Source organism: Typopeltis vanoorti, chromosome 14, assembly GCF_054136105.1.
Source record: "Typopeltis vanoorti isolate ZY-2024b chromosome 14, IOZ_Tvanoo_1.0, whole genome shotgun sequence".
NCBI lineage: Eukaryota > Metazoa > Arthropoda > Arachnida > Uropygi > Thelyphonidae > Typopeltis > Typopeltis vanoorti.
In genome coordinates, this window is record NC_143562.1 from 76,472,316 (window position 1) to 76,496,932 (window position 24,617).

The 24,617-nt window shown below is 36.0% G+C and overlaps 1 protein-coding gene across 2 annotated transcripts in view; it reads left to right on the plus strand.

The window, feature by feature from the left end:
• The window catches only part of LOC150099687 (lipid transport auxiliary protein 1-like), a 110,765-nt gene that overhangs the window by 9,574 nt on the left and 76,574 nt on the right, over positions 1-24,617 (plus strand). For both annotated transcript variants that reach the window (XM_090403523.1, XM_090403522.1), the window contains exon 2: positions 10,071-10,206. In XM_090403523.1, the coding sequence (XP_090259649.1) occupies positions 10,150-10,206 (57 nt within the window). In that variant the 5' untranslated portion in view covers positions 10,071-10,149. The remainder of the gene's footprint in view (positions 1-10,070; positions 10,207-24,617) is intronic.

The window sequence follows — 24,617 nt, forward strand, 5'->3', positions numbered from 1 at the left end:
TGGGACAAGACTAAGCCATGTGTAATTTTCAGATAACAAAGAGTATTTGCAGAACATCTACTCTTTCTTATCTGGAAAAAAGAAAGAAAACATTGTTTGGGAAATCTAAAGAGACAGGGGATCAGCAGACTCATGAGCAGTGCAAAGTGGGCAAAATCAGATCATGACAGCAAATTTGGTCATCAGGCCAAAGGAAAATCAAAATGTTTTTTGCTATTTAGCAAGTAAAAGGAAGGACAATTATTGAATAATAGCTTTGAATACAGTTGCCAGATGAGAGAAGCAGAAAAAATAGTTGAATTATAGAGTGATCATTTTATGATGGTAAAGATAGAGAAAAAATATTGTAGTAACACATGTGACAGGAGCTGATGAAGAGAGGTAGATGAACTGGAATATTACAAATCTCACTATGAATAGAGTCATGGGATATTGACTTACATGTTACGAGAATTTTAACTGGCAGGTGCTCATATTCTTACAGGCTTAAAGAAACATGGAAGAATGATTGTGGCCTAGTTCAGCAAAATAGTGTTCTTGAAAAGAAGAGACATAAAGCAGAAAGAGAACATCTACAAGAAAGTGATTAGAGGAAATCTGTGAGAGAAGATTCTTCAATTACAAAGTACCTTCTTCTAGATAGCAACAAGCATTTTAGGAAGGTTTTGGTACACCAATCCAAATATGGAAATAATATTCTAAGACTCAAGAGAATTAAAGTGAACAGGATTATAAGACTTGGCAGATTGTATGTGATGTGTTTGTATGTGCTACAGAAAGCTTGAGGAGTAAATCATCCCATAAAGAGCAAAATCATGTTTGGCAATCTGGGTATTACCAAAGGTAAGAGAAATGAGATCTTTCTTGCAAGAAAAAAATAGAACTGCCTTTTAGTAAAAATGAAGTTTACAAGGTTACCCCCTGACCAACTGAAGAGTAGCAAGGAAATCAGAATTTAAAGCAATGGGTTTGGAAAATCTTGAAATATGGAATGACTGTCTGTCATGACACAATGTCACTTGCAGTGGGCACTGGTGAAAATATAGAGCCCTTGGGGTATTCCAGTGTTATGGGGAAATCTGAGAAGCCATTCATCATGTAGTGAACAATCAGAGAGCAAATCTAGTAATCCAGCTGCAAAGGGTGGAAGGCAGACCTAGATGATAGTCTGGTGAGCAGGCCTCTATGTTAGACATGCTCAAAGGTCATGCAAAATTATAACTGTTTCCAAACCTTACCAAGGATGGTGTCGAATAGTAGATGGTAAAGGCTAGGAGATCTATTGTGGATCAAGAGTGCCATATCGTTATTGTAGAGCATATAAAGATATATGACTGTTAAATAAAGATCTATGTAATGCTATACTAAATTGTGGAGTTATATAAATTATTGAATACAAAATAATAATAATCAGCATTAGCTGTCCTTAAAAAGAAATGAAAATTAGACTAGCTGGTTACAAAAAAGCTAACCCTGAAATAACTAAGGGACCTTTAGTTTTTAATTCTGAATGGAGTGTGAGTTATATAGATTGTTAAATATAATTATATAATGCTCACTATACTAAATTATTATGGGGAAAACTGATATAATCATTTAAAAGAAATATATCATATTAAAATTAACAATCATAAAAAAGGTAAAATTAATGAAATAAGGCTTACTTCACTTAAAAAACACTGAGTGAAGGATCTCAGGTAATGCTGCTAGTAATCTTTGATAGATGTTCATTCAGAAATAATAAATGACAAATAAAGAAGATATGTAATTTTTAAAGAATCTAATGCCCTAACATTAAAATGTCATCAAAGCATACTCATTATTATTGTTATTACATGGAGCCCCAAGAATCATCAGATGGGTCACTAGCATATTTTCATCTGTTAACTGTATGTACGTGTTCTCTGGCTGATTTTCCCTTTTTGAAGTGCATGTGTGTGTGTGTGTGTGTGTGAGTGTGAGAGAGAGAATATCTTTTCCAATTAAAGGGCATGTGTCATGACATTCTTCTAACTGCATTACAGAAGCACTAATGTTGCAAATTTTTTGACTAGCTATATTTGTTAATCTACAAATAAAATACCCACAGAAAATTTTCAAATATGGAATAGCCCGGAGAAAATCAAATTATCACAATCATCCTATTATGCTGCAAGATTTATATTTGGTAGCTAAACATAAATTGTTTAAATGTTATAATTATTATTATTATTATTTTATTATTATTATTATTATTCAGGCCTCTATGGAGTCAATAGACTCATTGTGGGAGGTCTTTCCTAGTAAACATGAAGTTTATCATACCACTCCTTGAACTCATTGAGTGTTCTTGCTCTCACCACTCTATCAGGCAATGCATTCCATGGTTCAACCACCCTCCATGCAAAGAAACCACTCCTCACCCCCCCCCCCCCCTCTTGCTCACAGCTTCCTTTTTGTAACTTCCAAGGATGGCCCTTGTCATCGCTCCTTCACGTGTTTCCACTAAGCAAAAGAACTCCCCAGTGTGAACCTTGTAACTACCTCTCAACAGTTTAAAAGTCTCAATCATATCACCTCTTCTTCTATCTACCAAACTCTGCAGTCCATATTCTCTCAGCCAATCCTCATAACTAACATTGTACCAGGGCCGCTCCTAGAAATTTTGCCGCCGTGTAGTAGCATATTTTTCTGCCCCCCCGTGCAAATGCATGTCTTGCACCATTGGTAGAGCTGGCCCTGCATTGTACAGTTCTGAAACCATCTTTGTTATCCACCTCTGTACTCTTTCCACAGATAATTTATCCCTTTCAAATCCTGGGGACCAAATTTGAGAACAATAGTCCAAGTGTGGTCTGATCAGGGTCTTATACAGTGGAACAATAACTCTTTTATCTCTGCAGGCCAGCATCTTTCTCAGTATTGCAGCAATCCTCTGGGTTATTATTGCAAGTTTTTCCACTTGGTTATATTATAAGGATACCTCTGGGTTACCTTCACCACCTTTGCAATATGTTTCCTGAATTTCAGTTTTCTGTCAGTCATCACCCCCAGATCTCTCTTGTCTCCCTTACCTCCTCCAGTACAGCTCCTCCAATCGAGTATGCAGCCTGCCATCGATGTATCCCAAACTTCAAGACTTTATACATTTTGCTGCATTAAACCAATACCCCCACTCATTTGTCCATCTGTCTAGTTATCTATTTTTAATCATTTATTTTCAGTTTTTAATAATTTTAATATTTTTAATTATCAATTATAATTATCTATTTTTACTTTGGTTTACTATTGTTATGAGAAACTAACCAATGCAATATACATTATGACTGGAGAAATTCTCAATTAGGAGGAAAGGGAAAGAAGTGCAGATGACATGACTGTGCTAGTTGGAACTAATGATTTCTGGATTGAGAGAATTTCAGGATACGTGTGTTGAGGCTTAAGTGCTGTGAAGAATTCATGTTAGAGGTTTAATGGAATATTAACAGCACTGAGAAAGGATTAAAACTAATTTTAATACTTCCAATATTTTGTCTCCGTCACAGAGAACATCTTCAGGGATTACAAAAACTTTTTGTAACAGCACACACACAAATACAATATAAAGTGAAACTAAAGTCCTATCTAGGTTGTGCGCCCTTTATGAGCATTTGCAGGTGGCCTGGGATGTAAAGAGGGATCTCTGATAATTATAGTTTCCCAAAAAAACTTCCCAAAATTTGGGAAACTTTAATTATCAGAGATCCCTCTTTACATCACAGGCCACCTGAAAATGCCCATAGAGGGCGCACCACCTAGGTAGGACTTTAGTTTCACTTTGTATTGTATTTGTGTGTGTGTGTTGTTACAAAAAGTTTTTGTAATCTCGAAAGATGTCTCTGTGACTGAGACGAAATATTGGAAGTATTAAAATTAGTTTTAATCCTTTCTTATTGCTGTTAATATTCCATTAAACCTCTAACATGAAGAGAATTTCAGTGTTATTGGGGCCTGTAAAGCATAAAAGTGCTAAAGGTATAGTTATTAGTATATTACTCAGGTATGATAGTAGAGAACTGAGATAAAGGGCAACGATTATGAATGGTATGATAACAAGGATGTATAAGAAATGGTATGTTGTGTAAATTGATCTACAAGATAAATTTGATAGTAAGAAGCTTGGTAGATTGCCGCCAGGCAGAGGAGGGAGTTTGTCAAGAAAATAGGAACTAGACGGTGGGTTCAGAGTGGAGGCTCACCCAATAGGTTTGTAATCAAATGTTTTAAGGAGAACATGTGTACTAGACATATTTATAAATATTTACACAGTTCACACATGTATTAAAAATATAGAATTTTATTCAAAAACATCAATACATTTCATGTAATGTAACATGGACATCATCTGGAAGAAAGACTAGTAACTACTGTCCAGGGGCGGCTCGTGCATAGGCACTGCGGAACTGTAGCACCCCCAATTTTTCTCGATATATATTAATATATTTATTAAGTTATTTATATTTGCTTGTAATATTTAATTTTATCATGAACAATCCTGTACAATTCTCTCATTTTGTATAAAAAATAATAAAAATCCATCTTGTAGCACTTAGGAGGGGGAAGGACGCTAACGGCACTGTGTTTTCCACAATGTCATATTGCTACGTACGCAGGCATATGCACGTCATAGTGAGATGCGAGTTATTAGCATAATGCGGCACTGTCCGTCGCACAGTTCCACTGTTGTTTATATGCAGTTTGCTCCAGTAGTAGAGTGTTTGTAGTGCTTATCGTGTTTACTCCATCTCTTTAAATTTTAGACAATTTTAAAACATTATTGGGGTTATGATAACGGATTTTATTTTTAAGTAATTTTGAATTATACTAGACTTTAATTTTATCGATAATAAACAATATTTTTTTGTTTAATTTTTTAAAAAATTTTTACCATAATTTTGATATTTTATCCAAACACGTATACACTGTACTTACAGTGTGTATGTATATATGTCGAAAGTTGCAGCACCCCCACGATTTCAAGCCACGAGCTGCTACTGTCCAACCACAGATGCAAGACTTCTTGAGTCTTATGCACATTGCAGAAGAAGGCAAATCCATATTTTGCTTGTACAACAGTTAGAAAATTTTGCATGTTGGTGACAAATTCGTACATTGCCTTATTCCTTTCTCCCTTTCAGCATTTATTGACTTCTTGGCACAGTGTCAGCCAAGGTGCTCGCATCTGTGGTCAGATAGTACATTCAAAATATGAATCATAAGAATGAGTCGAGTAATAACATATGCTTTCTAACTCGAGTCTCAGCTGATTTGACAGATTATGCTTAGAGTTCAAAGGAACAGTTGAAAACGTGTGTATGAAAAAGTAAATTATGAACAGTTAATGGCAATCACTTCCCAAACTTGGAAACTGGCATACAGTCAGAGTAGTTAAGGTTCAGACAGTTTCCTTTTCACATGCTTCAAGGAAAAGATAATCAAATTTAAACCCACTATAATGAAGAATCTTTGTCAGGTTCCAAAGAACTCTGTGCCTGTAGCATGGTATCAGTAGCATGAGAAGAAAGGCTGGACTTGTTGAATTCTAATTGAACCAGAGCAGCTAGTCTGTCCAAAGTAACAAAGATGACATAGATACCTGGTAAGTTGGGGGGGGGGGGGACGTTGTAATGCATGCTTTTTAAATGGTAAGAAAGAAAAGTTTCCAAACTAGTTTAAAGGAAGTATATTGATTGAATATGCAAAGAATATGTGCTATTAGTTCAGAGGTTTGTTCCTTTAAGGTAGAGTACTGAAATTTTTTTTCACACACAGAATCAGGGTTGAAATAAATATCTGAAAAATAAATTCTTATTTGATCCTTAGGCAATTATTCCAGAGTGAAATGATATATTTTTTGTAAATATATTTCTATCCTACTGAAACAACTGATGTTTAGTTTTAGGATATCTATTTTTGAGAATTCAATCCAAAGGAGAGAATTTTTTTTTTTTTGCTCTGGTAAATCATTCCAGTTCAAAGCAAAAAATTTCAATCTCAGAAAATAATGTTCCATCTAAAAACACATATATATATTTATTTTTTAAAACACACACACACACACACACACACACACACACACACACACACACACACACACACACACACACACACACACACACACACACACACACACACACACACACAATTTATATCTTTTTGATAAATAAAATGTTTCTTTTATTTCCATTTTGTATTTCAATAAATTTAAATTATTAATATTCTTTTTCTTGCTATCATAATTCTTAAATTAATCCTGAATAGTTAATAAATTAATAAATGTATATAATTAAATTTTCATAAATAAAAAATAATTTGTTCATTTCAATGTAGTCTGTCAACCAGACTACATAGAATTGTGGTCTGGTTGACAGATGACAATTATCAAAACTTTCTGAATGGTAGTTTCATTGTATCCATTTGATACAAGATAGATAAACTAAATAAAATTAAAAGCAAACAAAAAAGAATCAGAAGAGCAGATCACGATGATGTAAAGATGAGCGAATATATCTGACAATAAAAGTTTTTTGAGAAATGATTACTATTAACTGTTTATATATATATATATAAACAGTTAATATATATATATATATATATATATATATATATATTATATATGTATATATTAATATATATATATATGTATATATATTATATATGTATATATATTATATACATTCATATCATGAATGTATACAATGCCAACATTGTATACATTCATGATATGAATGTATACAATGTTGGCATAAATATTGTCATAACTTCCACACACACTCCTGCACTTCCCACAGATTTGCACAAGCAGAGTTCCATTAGTGGTGCTGTGCACAACCAACATTTACGTGTTTATCAGTAGAGAGAGAGAAAGAGAGAGTTGTCTAGCTGTATGGGGTTTACACACAGTAGGGAGATTATGAGAACACAAGATTGGAATGCACCCACCTGTTATTTTCAACACACACACTAAAAACACCCGGGATTAGTAGGATGTTTGTGTATCAGACTATTAACCATTATAACGATGCAAAAGATGTATATGACTACCGAAGATCAGGTCGACCACACTGCTTTAGGGTGCAACAACGTGTGAAGGCACTCCTCCACCGTAATTCTCTGAGAATGCAAAAATGATGTTGCAAGAGATGAATGTTTCACAAAGAACAATGTCACATGCACTAACTGATGACCTGGTGGGAGAGCCTATTGTCATTATACTGGACACTTCCTCACACCACAACTTATGCATCAGAGGGTGATAAAATCAAAGATACTCCTCTGCTGGTATGTGAACAACAGACAAAGAGATATCCTCTTCACAGATGAGATTTTCACATTGAAGAATCATATAACGGCCAAACAACTGGTTATATGTCCTGGCTGGTCACACAGCACGTGCCATAGCACCCAGGATTCAGAGAAGTCATCACCCTGCATCAGTGATGATTTGGTAGGTGAGTGACATATTGGGAGTATCCAGTTTGCAGTTTTGTGAGAAAGGGGGGGGGTCTAAACCTGTGCCAGAGGGTATTAAGGCACCGAGCCGGAACCTGTGATATGACCCCTGAGCAACATCTTATTTCATGGTGGGCAGTGGACCTTCCAACAGGATTCAGCCCCTGCACCCAAGGTGAGGATCACACAACAGTGGTTGGAGGCAAATGTGCTCAGCCACATATCACCATCTGATTGGCCATCTAGAAGTCCTGATCTGAATCCATTGGACTTCAAAATGTGGTCAGAACTTGCAAGAGAGAGAGAGAAAGTAGCCTGCAAGAAACAACACCCTAGCATCTCCAACCTGAAGGTGAATTTGGAGCAGTCAGTGGCAGTGTTTCTGTTGGATGTTGTGCATGTCACCATTCGATATGTGGCCTCACAAACTTCAGGCATGTGGGAAGACAAAAGGGGAACGTTTCAAACATTGAGTGCTGCTATATGCACATTATACATGTGGTTTGTATGTGCTGAAAGCTGTAAATGATTTACTGATAAATTAAAGATTTATGTGATATTCAAGTTGTAACAGTATTTATGGCTAAATTAGGTACATTTACAAATGCTCACCACCACCCCTATTAACAATATGGCATTATCAGTACTCTAATTAATAGAACCTACAATCTTAGTTTTTAGTGGAACCTCTCTTTCAACAGAACTCAGCCACATACACAACACCTTCTTTTCCAATGATTACAGTGCTTACAGAATTAAAAAAATAATCAGTTCTTCCCCCATTCCTTAGCCATCCCTTCAAAAGGATTTCAAAAATACCATCACCATTTCCTATGTTTAAGGCACGTTGTAAAAAATAGCCAAATCTTTAAAAAAGTACAATCACTACACAGCTTTTAAACCCACTGGAAACTTGATACCCTTATCCATTCTACCAAAGATGAGCTCCATCCTCTCTCTCAGTGCCTGGAGTATATAAAGTTCAAGTTTGCATACTATGGACAGACAGGTGGATCAGTCTCCATCCATTTAGATGAACACAAAACTTATATCTGCAATAACAAATACAGTTAATCTGTTCTTGCAGACCATGTATTGGATATCAATACATGGTCTGCAAGGATAGCATCTCCTAGAAGAAAACTACCATTCTACATCACAGTAAATTTAAGACAGAAAATCTCTTTTTGGAATCTGCAGTGGCACTCCAAAATCACTGAATTTTAATACATTTGACAGAAACTTCTAAAATTTGGGAAATAATAATCATCAGAGATCCCAATTTATAACCTAGGCCTCCTACAGATGCACATAGAGGGAGCACCACCTAGAGAGGACTCTAAGAGTCATAGCCACATGTTTCATTGTGTTATAATTGTTAGTTGTAATCCTTGAAGATGTCTCGGTGAAGATGGAATATTGGAAGCATTAAAAATAATTTTTAATCCTTCTTAGTACTTTCATTTTCATGGGGAGTTCTTTCACTTGGTTGAACAGCAGGAAGGAGTGATGACGAGAGGCCATCCGTGGAAGTTACGAAAGGAAACTCTTTGCAAGAGGGTGAGGAGTGGTTTCTTTTGCATGGAGGGTGGTTGAACCATGGAATGCATTGCCTGATTGAGTGGTGAGAGCGAGAACGGTCAATGAGTTTAAGGAGTGGTATGATAGACTTTGTGTTTCTCAGGGAGGGGGGGACCTTCCCTCGATGAGTCTTGATAGACTTTGTGTTTCTTAGGAAGGACCTCCCATGATGAGTCTTTTGACTCCATGGAGGCCTGAATAATAATAAGAATAATAATAATTAGTACTATGAATACTCCATTAAGCCTCCAACACGATGTTATGTAACAGGTTTTGTGCTATTGAGGATGCGTGTTTGAAATCTAATGAAATATCAGCAGCTAATAAATTATTATATTTATTTTGTTTTTCCAGCATGTTGGTTAATACCAACTTTTTTTTTTTTTTATCGCTGCCATCTCTTGGATATCATTATGGTCACTTCCCACTCCCATACCTCATAGGGTTTCAGGAGTGAAATCTGCAAGAAGAAGTGGTATGGTTGCAGCTCCCTTTCCACACAGCATTACTAAGGCAATCACAAAAATTCATTCATTGATTTTCAGATTATTGGATGCTGCATTACTGAATGTATCTGGAATTTGGCCAGCCATATATTTGTAAGACTATTATAAAATATGCCTCAAGCAGAAACATGTTATACCTAATAAAGAAAAAAAAATTAATATTAGCAGTGATTTCATTTCATTTAATGTTGCCAAATGTTATATCCTCTCAAGCTATGTTTATACTGTGCTACTTATCCTTTTGCCACTGACATCTTTTTTAAATTATTTACTCAAAATGCTCAAGAAAAAATACTATCACTTAGCATGCCTATTTGAGTAATTACTTCATTAAATATGAAACTTTTTTTTTTTTGCTAATGTTTCTGAGCAAACAGTTAGACTGTATTTCATTGCATTATTTTAAACTTGAGGTATTTTTGTATTTTCAGTATTTTAAATTTGAAGCTCATGCATTATAATGCCATATATTATACTGAATGATACTTGAACTCTTTTTTTTCCCCCTTTAAGAAAGGGATCCACTGCTTTTCTATAACTATACTGGGATGATTAATCAACTATCTTCTGTGGGTTGTATGCCACATAGGCAATGGCAGACCAGCTCTCTGGAGTGGCAGTCATCATATGCATTGCTTTTGGCCTCCTGGTAAACAAACATATTCTTAATAAAATAAAGTAAAACTGGTTTCTTTAAAAAAAAAAAAAAAAAAAAAATCCTTGCACAATCTACCAAGTTAGATATGTTTTTGTAACATTTCTTGACTGAGAATTTTAATTTTTTCCTATTTTTTTTATTAACTTTGTATATTGTTTGTATTCTCATTTATTTGTTACATTACACATTCCATGCTCTGGATACCAAGCATGAAACTTTTCAAGCTATTTCAGGCAGATAGCAAATTTTTTTTTTTTTTTTTTTGTTTGTGGTGGTGGGTGGTTGGGAGGAAATCCTCCGACTTAGGAAAGAATCCATTACTGTATATTCCATGTCCCTCCCACTTTTATCTCAAGTTAAGCAACGAGAAATGGATGTTGAAAAAAGGCAAATATACCAAAACTTCTGGATTCACTTCACAAATATATGTAGTTTTATTTCTATTTCAACAATACTGTATTTGGTCATCTGTCTTCAGTCTGCAAAAACGACTTTATTTTCCTATGAGACTCAAATTCTAGTTTCTTTAAGCACTACTCATCTCAAAGATATATCTTAGTGCATGTGCTTAGTCGGATGTACCAGGTCAGACAGTTTCTAACTTGGTCTCCTCTATTTTGAAGTTCTTTAGTAAAAATCTTCTTCTCTGTTCCATTCTGTCCAGTTCATTTGTTGTCTCTATATTATCCTGTCCATCTTTCCTTATACACTTCTCAATCAAAAAATTTGAATAATCAAAGAAAATGTGTTGAATGATTTGCAATTTTAATATATTGCATAGAAAATAATTATTACCAAATATGAATTAGAATCATCTAAATCTACGTACTTTGTAGATTATATAACCATGTAAAAATGTAATATAAATTATAAGAAAAGTGTTATTTGTAAACATTCACAAAATTAGAATAATTTTTAACATGGTTCAAAATATTAGAATAATGTGAAAATAAATGCATAAAAATTACAGTCAAAGGGAAACAACATGATAATTAGTACTTTGTTGCATCCCCCTTATCTTTTATAATCATTCATAAATGTTTGGGCATATTATTTACTAGCATTTCACAGTCTTTATCAAAACATGCCTGTATGGTCGCAGACTAGAAACAAGTTCATTTTTGTCTCTTGGAGCAACTTCTTTATTATTATTATTGTTCCGGGCAACTCCAAGGAGTCCTTAGACTCATCGAGGGAGGCCCTAACATCATGTCAAGAACAACTATTCGACATTGACACAGTATCTATCATACCTTGCCTTGAACTCATTCACGGTCGTAGCACCCACAACAGACTCTGGCAGCTTATTCCACTCATTCACCACTCTCCAAGTAAAAAAACTAGCTCTAACTCCCTTGTCAACTAGCTCTAACACGCTCTTGCCCAGCTTCCATGCATGGCCCCTAGTCCTCCCACCACCAGTCATATTTTCAAAAATATCTTCTGGATCAATCTTATAGAAACCCTTCAGTAATTTGAATGTCTCAATCATGTCACCCCTCCTTTGCCTATCGTCCAATCTCTGCAACCCACAAATCTTCAACCTGTTCTCATAAGGTTCATTCCACAGACCTTCTATCATCTTGGTCACTCGTCTCTGGATCCTCTCCACTTCCTCCCCATCATGAAGAAACCCTGGTGCCCATAACTGGGCACAGTAGTCCAGATGGGGTCTTATCAAGGCTCGATACAGAGGAACAACAACTTGTTTGTCTCTGCATGTTAAAGTATTTTTCAGAAGCCAAGTGATTTGATGAGCTGATTTAGTCACTTTTGCAATGTGCCCCCTAAACTTCAATTCCCTATCCACCAACACTCCCAAATCCCTTTCCTCCTCAATCTCCTGGAGTACGGTTCCACCAATGCGATATACTGCTGCTATTCTTTTCACCCCAAAGTGCATAACCTTACACTTTGCCACATTAAATTGACATCCATTTTTCCTAGCCCAGTCCTCCAAACTATCCAAATCATCCTGTAAAATTTTGACATCCTGTGCACTCACAATTGCTCTACCCAACTTTGCATCATCAGCAAACAAGTGAACACTTCCTCTCAAATCCTTTCCTATATCATTGATGAACAAATTGAAAAGCAGTGGTCCAAGAACAGAGCCCTGCGGCACACCACTAGTCACAAGCCGTCTTTTAGACTCTGCTCCTGCATAAACAACTCTCTGGTATCTCTCCTTCAACCACCCTCCTATCCATCTCACCAACCCTATATCTATCCCCATCTGCTCCAGTTTACTGATTAGGGTTCCATGTGGTATCCTGTCAAAGGCCTTGGCAAGGTCCAGTAGTATCACTGTAAACCCATTACCCCTATCCAGTTCAGCTGTCACTGTGTTATAAAATGTGAGCAAGTTACTGAGGCATATCTTCTGGATCAATCTTATAGAAACCCTTCAGTAATTTGAATGTCTCAATCATGTCACCCCTCCTTTGCCTATCGTCCAATCTCTGCAACCCACAAATCTTCAACCTGTTCTCATAAGGTTCATTCCACAGACCTTCTATCATCTTGGTCACTCGTCTCTGGATCCTCTCCACTTCCTCCCCATCATGAAGAAACCCTGGTGCCCATAACTGGGCACAGTAGTCCAGATGGGGTCTTATCAAGGCTCGATACAGAGGAACAACAACTTGTTTGTCTCTGCATGTTAAAGTATTTTTCAGAAGCCAAGTGATTTGATGAGCTGATTTAGTCACTTTTGCAATGTGCCCCCTAAACTTCAATTCCCTATCCACCAACACTCCCAAATCCCTTTCCTCCTCAATCTCCTGGAGTACGGTTCCACCAATGCGATATACTGCTGCTATTCTTTTCACCCCAAAGTGCATAACCTTACACTTTGCCACATTAAATTGACATCCATTTTTCCTAGCCCAGTCCTCCAAACTATCCAAATCATCCTGTAAAATTTTGACATCCTGTGCACTCACAATTGCTCTACCCAACTTTGCATCATCAGCAAACAAGTGAACACTTCCTCTCAAATCCTTTCCTATATCATTGATGAACAAATTGAAAAGCAGTGGTCCAAGAACAGAGCCCTGCGGCACACCACTAGTCACAAGCCGTCTTTTAGACTCTGCTCCTGCATAAACAACTCTCTGGTATCTCTCCTTCAACCACCCTCCTATCCATCTCACCAACCCTATATCTATCCCCATCTGCTCCAGTTTACTGATTAGGGTTCCATGTGGTATCCTGTCAAAGGCCTTGGCAAGGTCCAGTAGTATCACTGTAAACCCATTACCCCTATCCAGTTCAGCTGTCACTGTGTTATAAAATGTGAGCAAGTTACTGAGGCATGATCTACCCTTCACAAAACCATGTTGTCCCCCATACAATATCCCATTTTCATCTATCCAATCCTGTATTCTTTTCTTGACTAATTTCTCTAAGACCTTGACAATGATTCCTGATATACTAATCGGTCGGTAATTTACAACAGCAGTCTTGTAACCACCTTTATGCAGTGGAACTATTTTCCCCTCTTTCCACCCCCTTGGGAGTGGGAACACCTTCAAGAAACATTCTTGAAGATGTTTCTTCATAATTTCCACAAATTCTCAATGGGATTTAAATCTGGTGAGTTTGCCTGCCAAGGAATTACATTGATTTGCCTTTCTTTGAGCCATCTAGTAGTGGTATTGAAAGTGTGACAAGAAGCTGAATCTTGCTGAAAAAGGAAATCACCATCTCATAAACCTCTGATGCCGGTAACATAAAGTGCTCAAGAATTTCTTGGTACAGTTTGGAATTGACACTTTAGTACACAATACACCTTGTCTGGGCCCTCTCTGGTTATACAAGCCCATACCATGACAGAGGTTGCAAATTTCACCAAATGTTTCTGGACCATTGTTGTTTAATTTGTGCATAAATGATATAGGAAATGGCTTAAAGGGAGATATTCAGTTATTTGCTGATGATGCAAAGTTGGGTAGCGCAATAAAAAATCAAGCTGATGTTGAGAGTTTGCAGGATGATTTAAATAAGCTGGCAAAATGGGCCAAAGGTAATGGATATTAGTTCAATGTGGAAAAGTGTAAAGTTATGCATTTTGGGATTAAAAGATTACCAGCTATGTACTACATTGATGGAACGGTACCCCAAGAGATTGATGAGGCTAGAGACTTAGAGGTGTTGGTAGATAGGGAGATGAAGTTCAGAGGACACATTGCTAAGGTGTCCAAGATTGCACATAGGATTACTTGGTTGTTGAGGAACACACTGACATCCAGAGAAAGAGGTTATTATTCCCCTTTATAAAGTGTTGATACTTCCACATTTGGATTACTGTGCTAGGGTCTGGTCACCTGGATTTCTTGGAGATGAGAAGGCTGTGGAGAGGGTTCAGAGAAGAGTGACTAAGTTGGTGAGTGATGTAAAAAAATGCTCCCTACATTGATAGATTGAGAGCTTGTGGATTGCAGAGGTTGGTTGATAGGTGGAGAAGAGTTTCTATGATAGAAACATTTAAATTACTAAAAGGTTTTTATAAGATTGATGCAGGGGAAATGTTTCAGCTGTGCAATAGTGATGGAAGAACAAGAAGTCATCCCTGGAAATTAAGGAAAAATGTGGTTAACAAGGGTGTGAGAATGAGGTTTTTCTCCTGGAGGGTTGAACGAGTGGAATGCATTGCCTGACTCAGTTGTGAGTTCTTCGTCTGTAAATGAATTCAGGAAGAGATATGATAGATATTGTTTTGATAGTTTGGGTCTCCCGCGATGAGTCTACTGACTCCATGGAGATACTGGTAATAATAATTCTTTATCAAGTGCTTCTTGCTTAACATGCCAAACATATATTCTTTGATGACCATGGGACACACAAAACATACTTTCATTGCTAAAAAGTACCTTTTTCCAGTCTTCTTGACCTCACAACAGTCTTTGTTTACACCATCACACTCTAGCTGCCTTTTACTTGGAAGTCATAAGTAGCTTCATCTTAAGCACACATGATTTAAAACCCAATTTGTGAAGTTGTCTCAATGTCGTAGATTTGGACACATTCACACGTACTTCTTTCCATATTCTGTGAAAATATCTTACACTTCAGAAGCGGTTTTTCTTCAATCTCCTCTTATCTCTTGATGTAGTTATTACCTTTTGACCGCTATTGCAGCGATCATTTTGAAAACTCCAGTTATTAGAATACTGTCTCAATACTCGACTCACATTTGCTTGAGAACATTTTAATTCCTTAGCCATAAACTGTTGAGTTTGGCCTTCTTTGTGTAGAGACACCATATGAAACTTCTTAGCTTCTGATATGTCACTCATTCTACCTATGTCGAGCAAATGATTAACTGAAATCCATGCGCAAACGTTCCTCACACACGAGTCAGTCCCGCAGCTACTGAAATGTATGCTATTTCTATGCTCTCCTCAAAACCAATCGGAAAAATTTGGAATATTGTAATATTTTGAATCACGTTAAAAATGATTCTAATTTTGTGAATGTTTTTAAATAACAGTTTTTTTTATAATTTATATTACAGTTTTATATGTCTACATGGTTATATAGTCTACAAAGTATGTAGATTTAGATGATGCTAATTCATATTTGGTAATAATTATTTTCTATGCAATAAATTAGAATTACAAATCATTCAACACATTTTCTTTGATTATTATAATTTTTGATTTGGAGGTGTAGTGAGTTATCTTGCTCGGAGATTTTGATGTTTGCAACTCGGACTGCACTGATCCAGGAGACTGAGATGCTGAGACATTTGCTATCACCAGTGATCTCACATAAATTATTCAGCCTATCAGAATACCAGATAATAATATAAACCACTTTAAAAACACTCTGAATCTCTTCCTCATTAGTGATTCTCTTAAGTATACTGTGGATGTTTTATGGCCTCTAATTACTTCAGACCAAAATTTAGTGTTGATTTCTGTTTCAGTAGAGCAACATTTCCATCACCACTCTTATCAGTGTTGTCTGGCATTATAAGAATGCTAGGTGAGATGATCTTCATGATGCTTTATTTCTCTGGTTGGATTATTTTTATCATTCTTCTTCAAACGTTTGCATTGAAGTGATTTTTATTTTGTGGAAACATTTCATCACCCATTCCACTTTAAATTCTCATCCCTCTTTTAGGCATTTTTTCTCCAAAAGGTGTGTGCCAAGTGTATACAAGAGTAGAATGTAGCATGTCAAGTTGGAAAGAGTTGCATGCATCACACTTTGATTTTTCTTGCCAGAGTTAGCAGTACAGTTGTAACTTTCTTCTAACCTCTTTCACATTTATTGCATTCAGATGGTTTTCATTGCATCATTGTTCATGGAAGAAACCAAACTTGACACCTTTTCTTCCAGTTCTTGCATTGATGTTCATGTGCCACTCCAAACATTCATTCAGCATGCGTTTGATTTTTTGCTGAAATGACATCTCAAGATCTAAATAAATAACAACCACAAGATGTTATCTGAAGAAAAAGGAAAAGCTGGAGTTGTAGGATATCTAAATAATAATTATAAGATGTTATATTCTGGCACTGATGAACAGACAAAGGCAGAGTTAGAGACAATATTCAACAATAAATTTGAAGATAATCTTGAATGACAGGCAATTTCAAGTATCTGTGGGCAAACATCAAATTAGGAATTGATCAATTTGACTTATTTATATTGTTCCACAGAAGATACTACAAAGGAAGAAGTGAAGGAATTTTTGGAGTCATTAGAGAAGGCAAGTCCTTGAAGGAAATCAAAAGAGCAAAATAGGAAATATATACCAAATGTATGGAAATATTTTGGAAACATTTGGAGGAAAGGGCAAAGCTGATAATAATGGTGATACTTGCTGGATTTCTGTTTAGGACATTGACATCATCACTGATATCATGTTGCAACATAGAGATGTCCACAAATTTACATGGAAAGAAGATAAAAGAAATAAGCTCCATTGACTATGTTCTTGTTGATATCTTTAGGCTGATTCAGGACATAAGAGTATATAGGAGATCTGAAATTGGAAGTGATCACCATTTTGTTTTAGGCAGGATAAAACTGAATTTCATACTGAAAAGAAGAGTGTAAGAAAGTTTTAAAATGAATCAAAGTTGAGCAGCTTTCAGAGCTTAACTGCAGACTCAAATACACAAACATTATTCAAGAAAAAAATGAAATCATTTGAAAACAAGAACCAAACTTTGGAGGCTTAGGGGCAAACCATAAAATTCAGGACTCCATGGTCCTGAAAAAGAAGAAAGTGAAAAAGAACACATATTGAGATATCCTAGTAAGTAAGTCAAGTCTATAAATGACATTCCCTAAATCTCTCTTCTACTCCACATACCAAAGACCAGCTACTATCTTAGTCCATCCTCTCTGGACCCTTTTTAATATAGCCTCATCTCTCTGAAAACCAGGTGACCAAACAGTAATCATTGAGCCTGAACAAGACTTTATTTCCCCTTTATTTCTGCATGTCAAGGTCTTCCACATCACTGTCATAATCTGATGTGATGACTTTGCATACTTGTGCAATGTGGATCCCTAAATTTAAGGTCCCCCCCCCTGATCTTTTTTTCTCTGCTACCTCCTCAGAATTTCTCCACCAAGTGTATACTTTCCATCTCATTCTTGCCTATCATTTAGAACCTTATTTGTTGCATTGAATTGGTACTTCAACTCACTTACCTGTCTGCATACTCTCAAATCTTCATCTAAGGGTAACATCTGCTTCATACTCCTCAATATTCTCCCCAGTTTTGTAATCATCTGCAAACAGCTGCATATCTCCAGCTAAACCTATACAAGTTAAATAATAATTGCCCAAAATAGACCCCAAAATAGACCCCAAATCTACATTTATTTTTATCAAAGGCAGACTTTGCTAGTTGTAATATAGGTTGTGGAGTGAAGCTGGAATTTTTTAGCTCAAACCACTTGCGATAAGCTGTTTTCTTTTCTTGGGCTGCGATGACTTTTTTTTTTTTTTTGGAAAACCATGGCGTGGGAATTTTGAATAGAGTGACGAATAGAAAGCCAGCATCAATAATTTCTGTAACAAGATCACTATGGATATTTAGATATGAAGAACAGAAACAATAGTCTGACTGAAAGGAGGAGTAAAAGTCACAAATCTTCCCACTTGATGGTGTTATAATGCCAAACTACATGAGGTTGTGAATGGCTGGGGGGAGGACCTTCTGCAGGATATGAAACTTGGATGAGATTGTGAACTGAATTAACAAGAGGAGCAGTCACCTGAACATGTGTCTGGAAGAAAAACTGGTTAAGAAAAGATCTAGAGTATTGGGTGCATGGAGAGGATTGTCTGGAGATGGATGATTTGTTTTAAATGGTTATTTATAACAAATACCTCTGTTTCTCTTCCATCTTAAACAGTGGAATTTGGAAAGGAAGCCAGTAAGAATTGTGGACACAGGTGCATGAGCCTCTAGCTTGGAACCCCAAAAAATTAGAGCCAATTGAAGTGTCCCAAACAATCAAGAGGGAGTCCAGAGCGCTCTATAACCTCGGGCCCAACCGGCCTAAGGAAAAGCATAAGTACGGCCTTGTGTAGACATTAAACGCACCAAGGAAAATAACTTTGCTGTTAATGTATTTGGATTGTATGAAATCGAGCTTAATTGATAAGAAATTAAAGAAGTCAGAATTATTTTCAGAATTGGAGGAAACAGTAGAAACAGCAGATGAATGAGATGTGGGGCAGGGAAATCATAAGTCAAAAGGTGGGGAGACTTAAAATTAGGAATTCTTTGGCAAGGAATATTTGATCACAAAAAAAGCACAGGTATCAGAAGGTAGTTTGGATAGTTATGATGGGCTATGGCAGAAATTTGTAGTCCACCAAAAGCAGATTAGCAGATTTATACCACGAATGTTGGTGAAGTGAATACGGAAAAAAATTTTTTTTGTAAGCTTTTTTGAATGAAAAATTTTTTTGTGGAATTTTTTGATGTGGCAGCAAGATTATTATTATTGCATGTGCACCTCCATGGAGTCCCAAGACTCATCATGGGAGATCCAAACTATCACCACAGTATCTCTCATACCTCTTCTTGAAACTATTAACAGACAAAGCACTCACAACTGACTCAGGTAACCCATTCCATTCATTCACCACTCTCCAAACAAAAACTCTAGTCCTCATGCCCATGCTAACCACTCTCTTACCCAACTTCCAGGGATGACCTCTTGTTCAGTCCCCACTAGCCAAGTGCTGAAACATTTCCCCTGCATCAGTCCTATAAAGTCCTTTAAAGTAACTTAAATGTTTCTGTCATATCCCTCCCCCTTTTTTGCCTATTAACCAACTTATGCAACTCGCAAACCCACAACCTACCCTTGTAGGGAGCATTCCACAGACAACTCACCATCTTGGTCACTTCACTCTGGATCCTTTACACCACTTCCTCATTCCAAAGAAACCCAGGTGACCACACTTAGGTACAGTAATCCAGATGTGGCTGCTATATATAAAGAGGGATGATAACTCCCTTATCTCTGCATGTTAGTGTGTTCCTCAATAACCAAATAATCCTGTGAGTGCTACTCTGGCTACTTTAGCATTATGCCCACTAAACTTCAACTCTTTATCTACTACTACCACCCCCAAATCCCTCACTTAATCAGTTTCCTGGAGTATGGTTCCCTCAGTGTGGTATACTAATCAGATTTTAATCTTTGTATCCCAAAATGCATAACTTTATACTTTTCCACTTTAAATTGACATCCTTTATGTTTTGACCATACTGTCATCCTTCCCAACTTTGCATCATCAGCAAACAACTGAATATCTCCCTTCAAATTATTTCCTATATCATTTATGTACAAATTAAACAGCAGTAATCCAAGCAAAGAACCCTGTGGCACACTACTAGTCATCTGCCTTCTCCTGGATTCTGCTCTTCTGTATACTAGTTTTTGATATCTGCCAGTAGCCACCCTTTTATCCATATCACCAGTTTCATATTATTCCCCATTTGTTGTAGTTTGCATAACAGAGTTCCATGTGGTATCCTGTCAGATGCCTTTGAGAAAGCAGTACTATCATGTAGCCATTCCCTTTATCCAACTCAACTGTATCCTATTATAAAAAGTTAGTAGATTACTAAAACATGACTGACCTTTCACAAAGCCGTGCTGCTCCTCATAGAGTATCATATTCTTATCCACTCGTTCCTGAATTCTCTTTTTGACCAACTTTTGCAGTATTTTTTATCACCATTCCTGAGATACCGATTAGTCTATAATTTGCTGCCATAGACTTGGATGCTCCTTTATGCAAAGTAATTATTTTGCCTTCCTTTCGCTCTCTTTGGACTTTGCCAGAGCTGAGACTTAAATTAAACAGCCTAGTCAAAAATATCAATTCCCCTGCACATTTTCTTAAAACGCATCTTATATCCCACTACTGTATCCTAAGTACCTCCAATTCATCAACCTCTGGTCTCACATCAGTTCCTGTTACTTCTGCAATAATAATATCTTTATCTTTACTTATATGAGATTCCTTTGCAAAATGGTCACTCAGTATTCTTGTACAGAGGCTTATACGCTGGTTAAACATGATAACTAATAATTAAGGAATTGACAGCGTACACTAGAAATATAAATTAAATAAACTTTAATATATACTTTCCGATATTTTGGCAAACGTCAACTTGCCATCTTCTTAATACAAAGACACGTGCACACAAGTACTACATAACAGCAAATGAGAACTGAAGCTAGGAAGCTAACATTTTCCTAAAGTCCTGATGGTGCCCCCTGGCAGGCTATATTGGTAGTTCTTGGCCTTTGGGCTGAAGTTCTGATAAATGTTTCCCAAATTTGGGGCAGTCTCATGCATCCAAATTTGTTGAGGTTTGGCATGTTCCTAAGGGCTGAGGCTGATTCCATGAATAGTCTTTTATATTTGATTTATATTTCTAGTGTACACTGTCAATTCCTTAATTATTAGTGGTCACTCAGTAGCTCAACAATTTCATCTACCTTTGTTACTCTCTGCTATCTGTACTCATTAAAGTTATCCTTCCATAGTCATTCTTCCTCCAACTTGTCACATAACAAAAAAACTCCTTCCAATTTCCTTTCACCTCTTCAGCTAATTTCTTCTCATAATCTGATTTTTCTTTCCTTACCATTCTGGTCACCTTTCTCTTTATATACCCTCCAGAACATTTTCTTTTTTTTTTGCATCTGACACTCAATGATATTACTCATGCATCTAACTCCTACCCAATTTACCTCCTGACCTTGGGTATACAGTGTGATATTGCTTCCACCAGATACTCTCTTTATGCCATCATACTGCTTCAAGGTACGTCCCAGTTGTTTTGTAGTTCTGCAAACTGTAGTTCAGTTATGCACCAGCTGATCACTGATCATGCCTCCAAAATACATTACTGTTTGGTTCCATGTACTGGAACTCGATAATGTATGTTATACCTTTGAAGTGTATCACTCATGCTGCGTGTTGAAAGACTTGGGGGGAGAGGACAAAAACCAGAACTCCTGTTCTGGAAATGTAACAGTTACTTCAGGTTCCCAATAAACAAGGTAGTAGTATTTTACTGGGTGATGAAAGTCATTTGCTACCTTGTAAAAGTATAATTTCTTGTCAAGTAACTGTGATGGACAAGTGCTATTTTATGGTTGTTGGTGTAATTGTAATTCAATCTTAACATTTTATGTTCTTTGTAAATGGGTATAGTCCTTATATTTTTCATGTTCCAGTTCAGCAGATTAATGACCAGTTCATCCATAGTAATATTACAAGCTTGGAATTTTGTGAACACTAGAAAGTGGCCAGAGAAGTACTTTGCCTCTGGTGGAAGGAATTTTTAGTCTTTTAACAGGGGAAAAAGAAATAATTTGTTTTGCATGGTCCTACAGTCATTGTGTGAGTTCTGATGATGCTAATGTTAATGCTAAAAAAAATAAAAATGCAAACTTTTAATAAGTTTGTGTTTTGTTCTGTTTAGCTTATTGCAATAATGAGTTTTGTAATTTCATGCATGTTAAGTAGTAAGAATGATAATCTTATATATGAAATTTTATTATTTTTTTTTTAATATAAAAGTTGAGCAAAATATAGTAAAATGCTGATTATCTAGCACTTAATTATTTGTGTGATCAGATTAACCATGGTTCTCTGTACATACAAAATTTCATTTTTTTAAAAAAAAAATTCTCTATGCAAGTGGATTCATAAAATAACAGAAGTCATTGCTGCATATTTTAAATAACTTTGTAGCATCTTTCTAGCAGAACTTATTTGTTGTCACTGTTATGGCTTCCCGTTCTGCTTCCAGAGCATGTAGTCCAGCTTGTTCGTGTGCTCCTCTTGTGTAACCAGATTTATCTAGCATTTCAACCCCTAAAATGCTGGGAAAAAGAAAAAGTTTTTTAACAGTGGAAAATAAATTGGAGATAATTAAAAGACGTGAAAAAGGTGAAAGTGTCTAATCACTTGGAGCTGAATTTGGTATTGGTCAGCAAACTGCATGGGACCTAATGTGCTACAAATGAACAACTAGAAGGTGTAGTCGTTTTTTCAACAAAGAGCTGAAGCAACTCCAATCAGGACCACTGATTTTAAGTAAGGCAAAAAAAATTTTTTTTTTTTGAAAAATTAGACATGTCTAGGACATTTAAATTTTCTTAGCAATTTAAAGAGAGGCATGGTATTAAGAGAGTTAAATACAGGGTGAAAAGCTCGATGCAGATAGGAGCAACATTATTCTGTGATGAATTAGCATCAGTTATTAAAGAGAAGGCTCTTGCACAATCACAAATTTACAATGGTGAAACAGGACTTTATTAGCGAGCAATATCCACTTGCATATTGATGTCCGTACAAGAAAACATGCACCAGGATACAAGGTAAACAATGACAAAATAATTCTGTTCTGCTCCAGTGCTTCAGGAGAAGACAAATTAAAATTAGCCATAGTGGGAAAATCAAACTCTCTTGGAAGTTTCAAGGACACAAAAAATATTTTTCACAACAGATTTTTATAATCATAGATCTCTATGAATGACTAGGGATGTTTTCAAAAAATGGTGGAAAGACAAATTCGTTCTAAGAGAGAAATGAAAACATTTCTCTCTCAGAAATGTCTTTGGTAAAGCAATTCTGTAATTAGATAGCACTCCATCCCGTCCTCCAATAGAAGAACTTTCTGCAGAAAATAGCAATATTGTCTCCAAATATGACGTGACTAGTTCAACTTATGGACCAAGGTGTGATTGAGACCATGAAAAGATTGTATAGAAAAAAAACTGATGTCAGACTTTATTATGGAAGGAAAAAATTGTGTTTTATTTTGCAAATCCCTAACAATTAAAGATGCTATCTATAACATTTCTACAGCCTGGACAGAAGTTAAAAGTGAAACAATTGAAAAATCATTCAAAAAAAATTGCCCAGTAACTTTGTTTGCTGAAAATAATTTGGAAATGGAAGACCCAAATATTAGTGTAGAAGTTGACCCTGATATTTTAAAATTAATCAAAAATATTGAGAGATGTGAAGACTTACATGAGGAAAATATTAACGAATGGTTAAATATAGACAAAAATGAGGCTAGATATGAAAAAATAACTGACATTGACTTAATCCAAAGTGTGCAAGAACCAACAGATGGCAGGATCAAGCAAGTATTTCTCTCGATGAACACAATGATGACGAACTACAACCAGCTTACAAAGTAAGTTGTAATGAAGCCCCTAACAGTTGTAGAAACATTACTTAAATTCATGGAAAGTCCAGATGATGTTGATACATTAGAAGTTTTACAAATTTGTGGACATATAAAAAAAAAATAAAAAGAAAAATACTGCTACAAAGAAAACAAACAAAAATCACGGACTTTCTAAGTTTAAAAACATTCGGGTTTTTTATGTATTTAATCCAATAAAGCATAATTTGGATTACCTGTGTTTTTAATTATTCGAGTTCTGGTATCTCCCAGTTACCATGGATAATTTACATTTTACTGTACCTATTTATGAGATGCAGAAAACATTAACTGTGAAGAATAATTAAAAGCATGTTAGGAATTATAGATATTTTCCCAAACAGTTAACTGAAGAAGTGTTTTATTTTCATGAAATATTTAATTTGATAGTTTTTGAATTAGCTTGTTAATGATATGTTAATAATATTTAATGAATGTTAATGATATGATGGAAGTTTCAGGATTGCAACATTATTATCCATAATGTAACTTCTAATCGTAATACATTGTTCCTCAGTTACTGTATTTATTAAGGAGACCTTCAGAAATCCACGTTATCATTATGGAGATTGCACAGTTGTGCGGAGTAATACATAGGGTGAAGCGGCAGCTGGAGTGATTTCAAAATTGTTTACCCAGCGCATCAGCTAA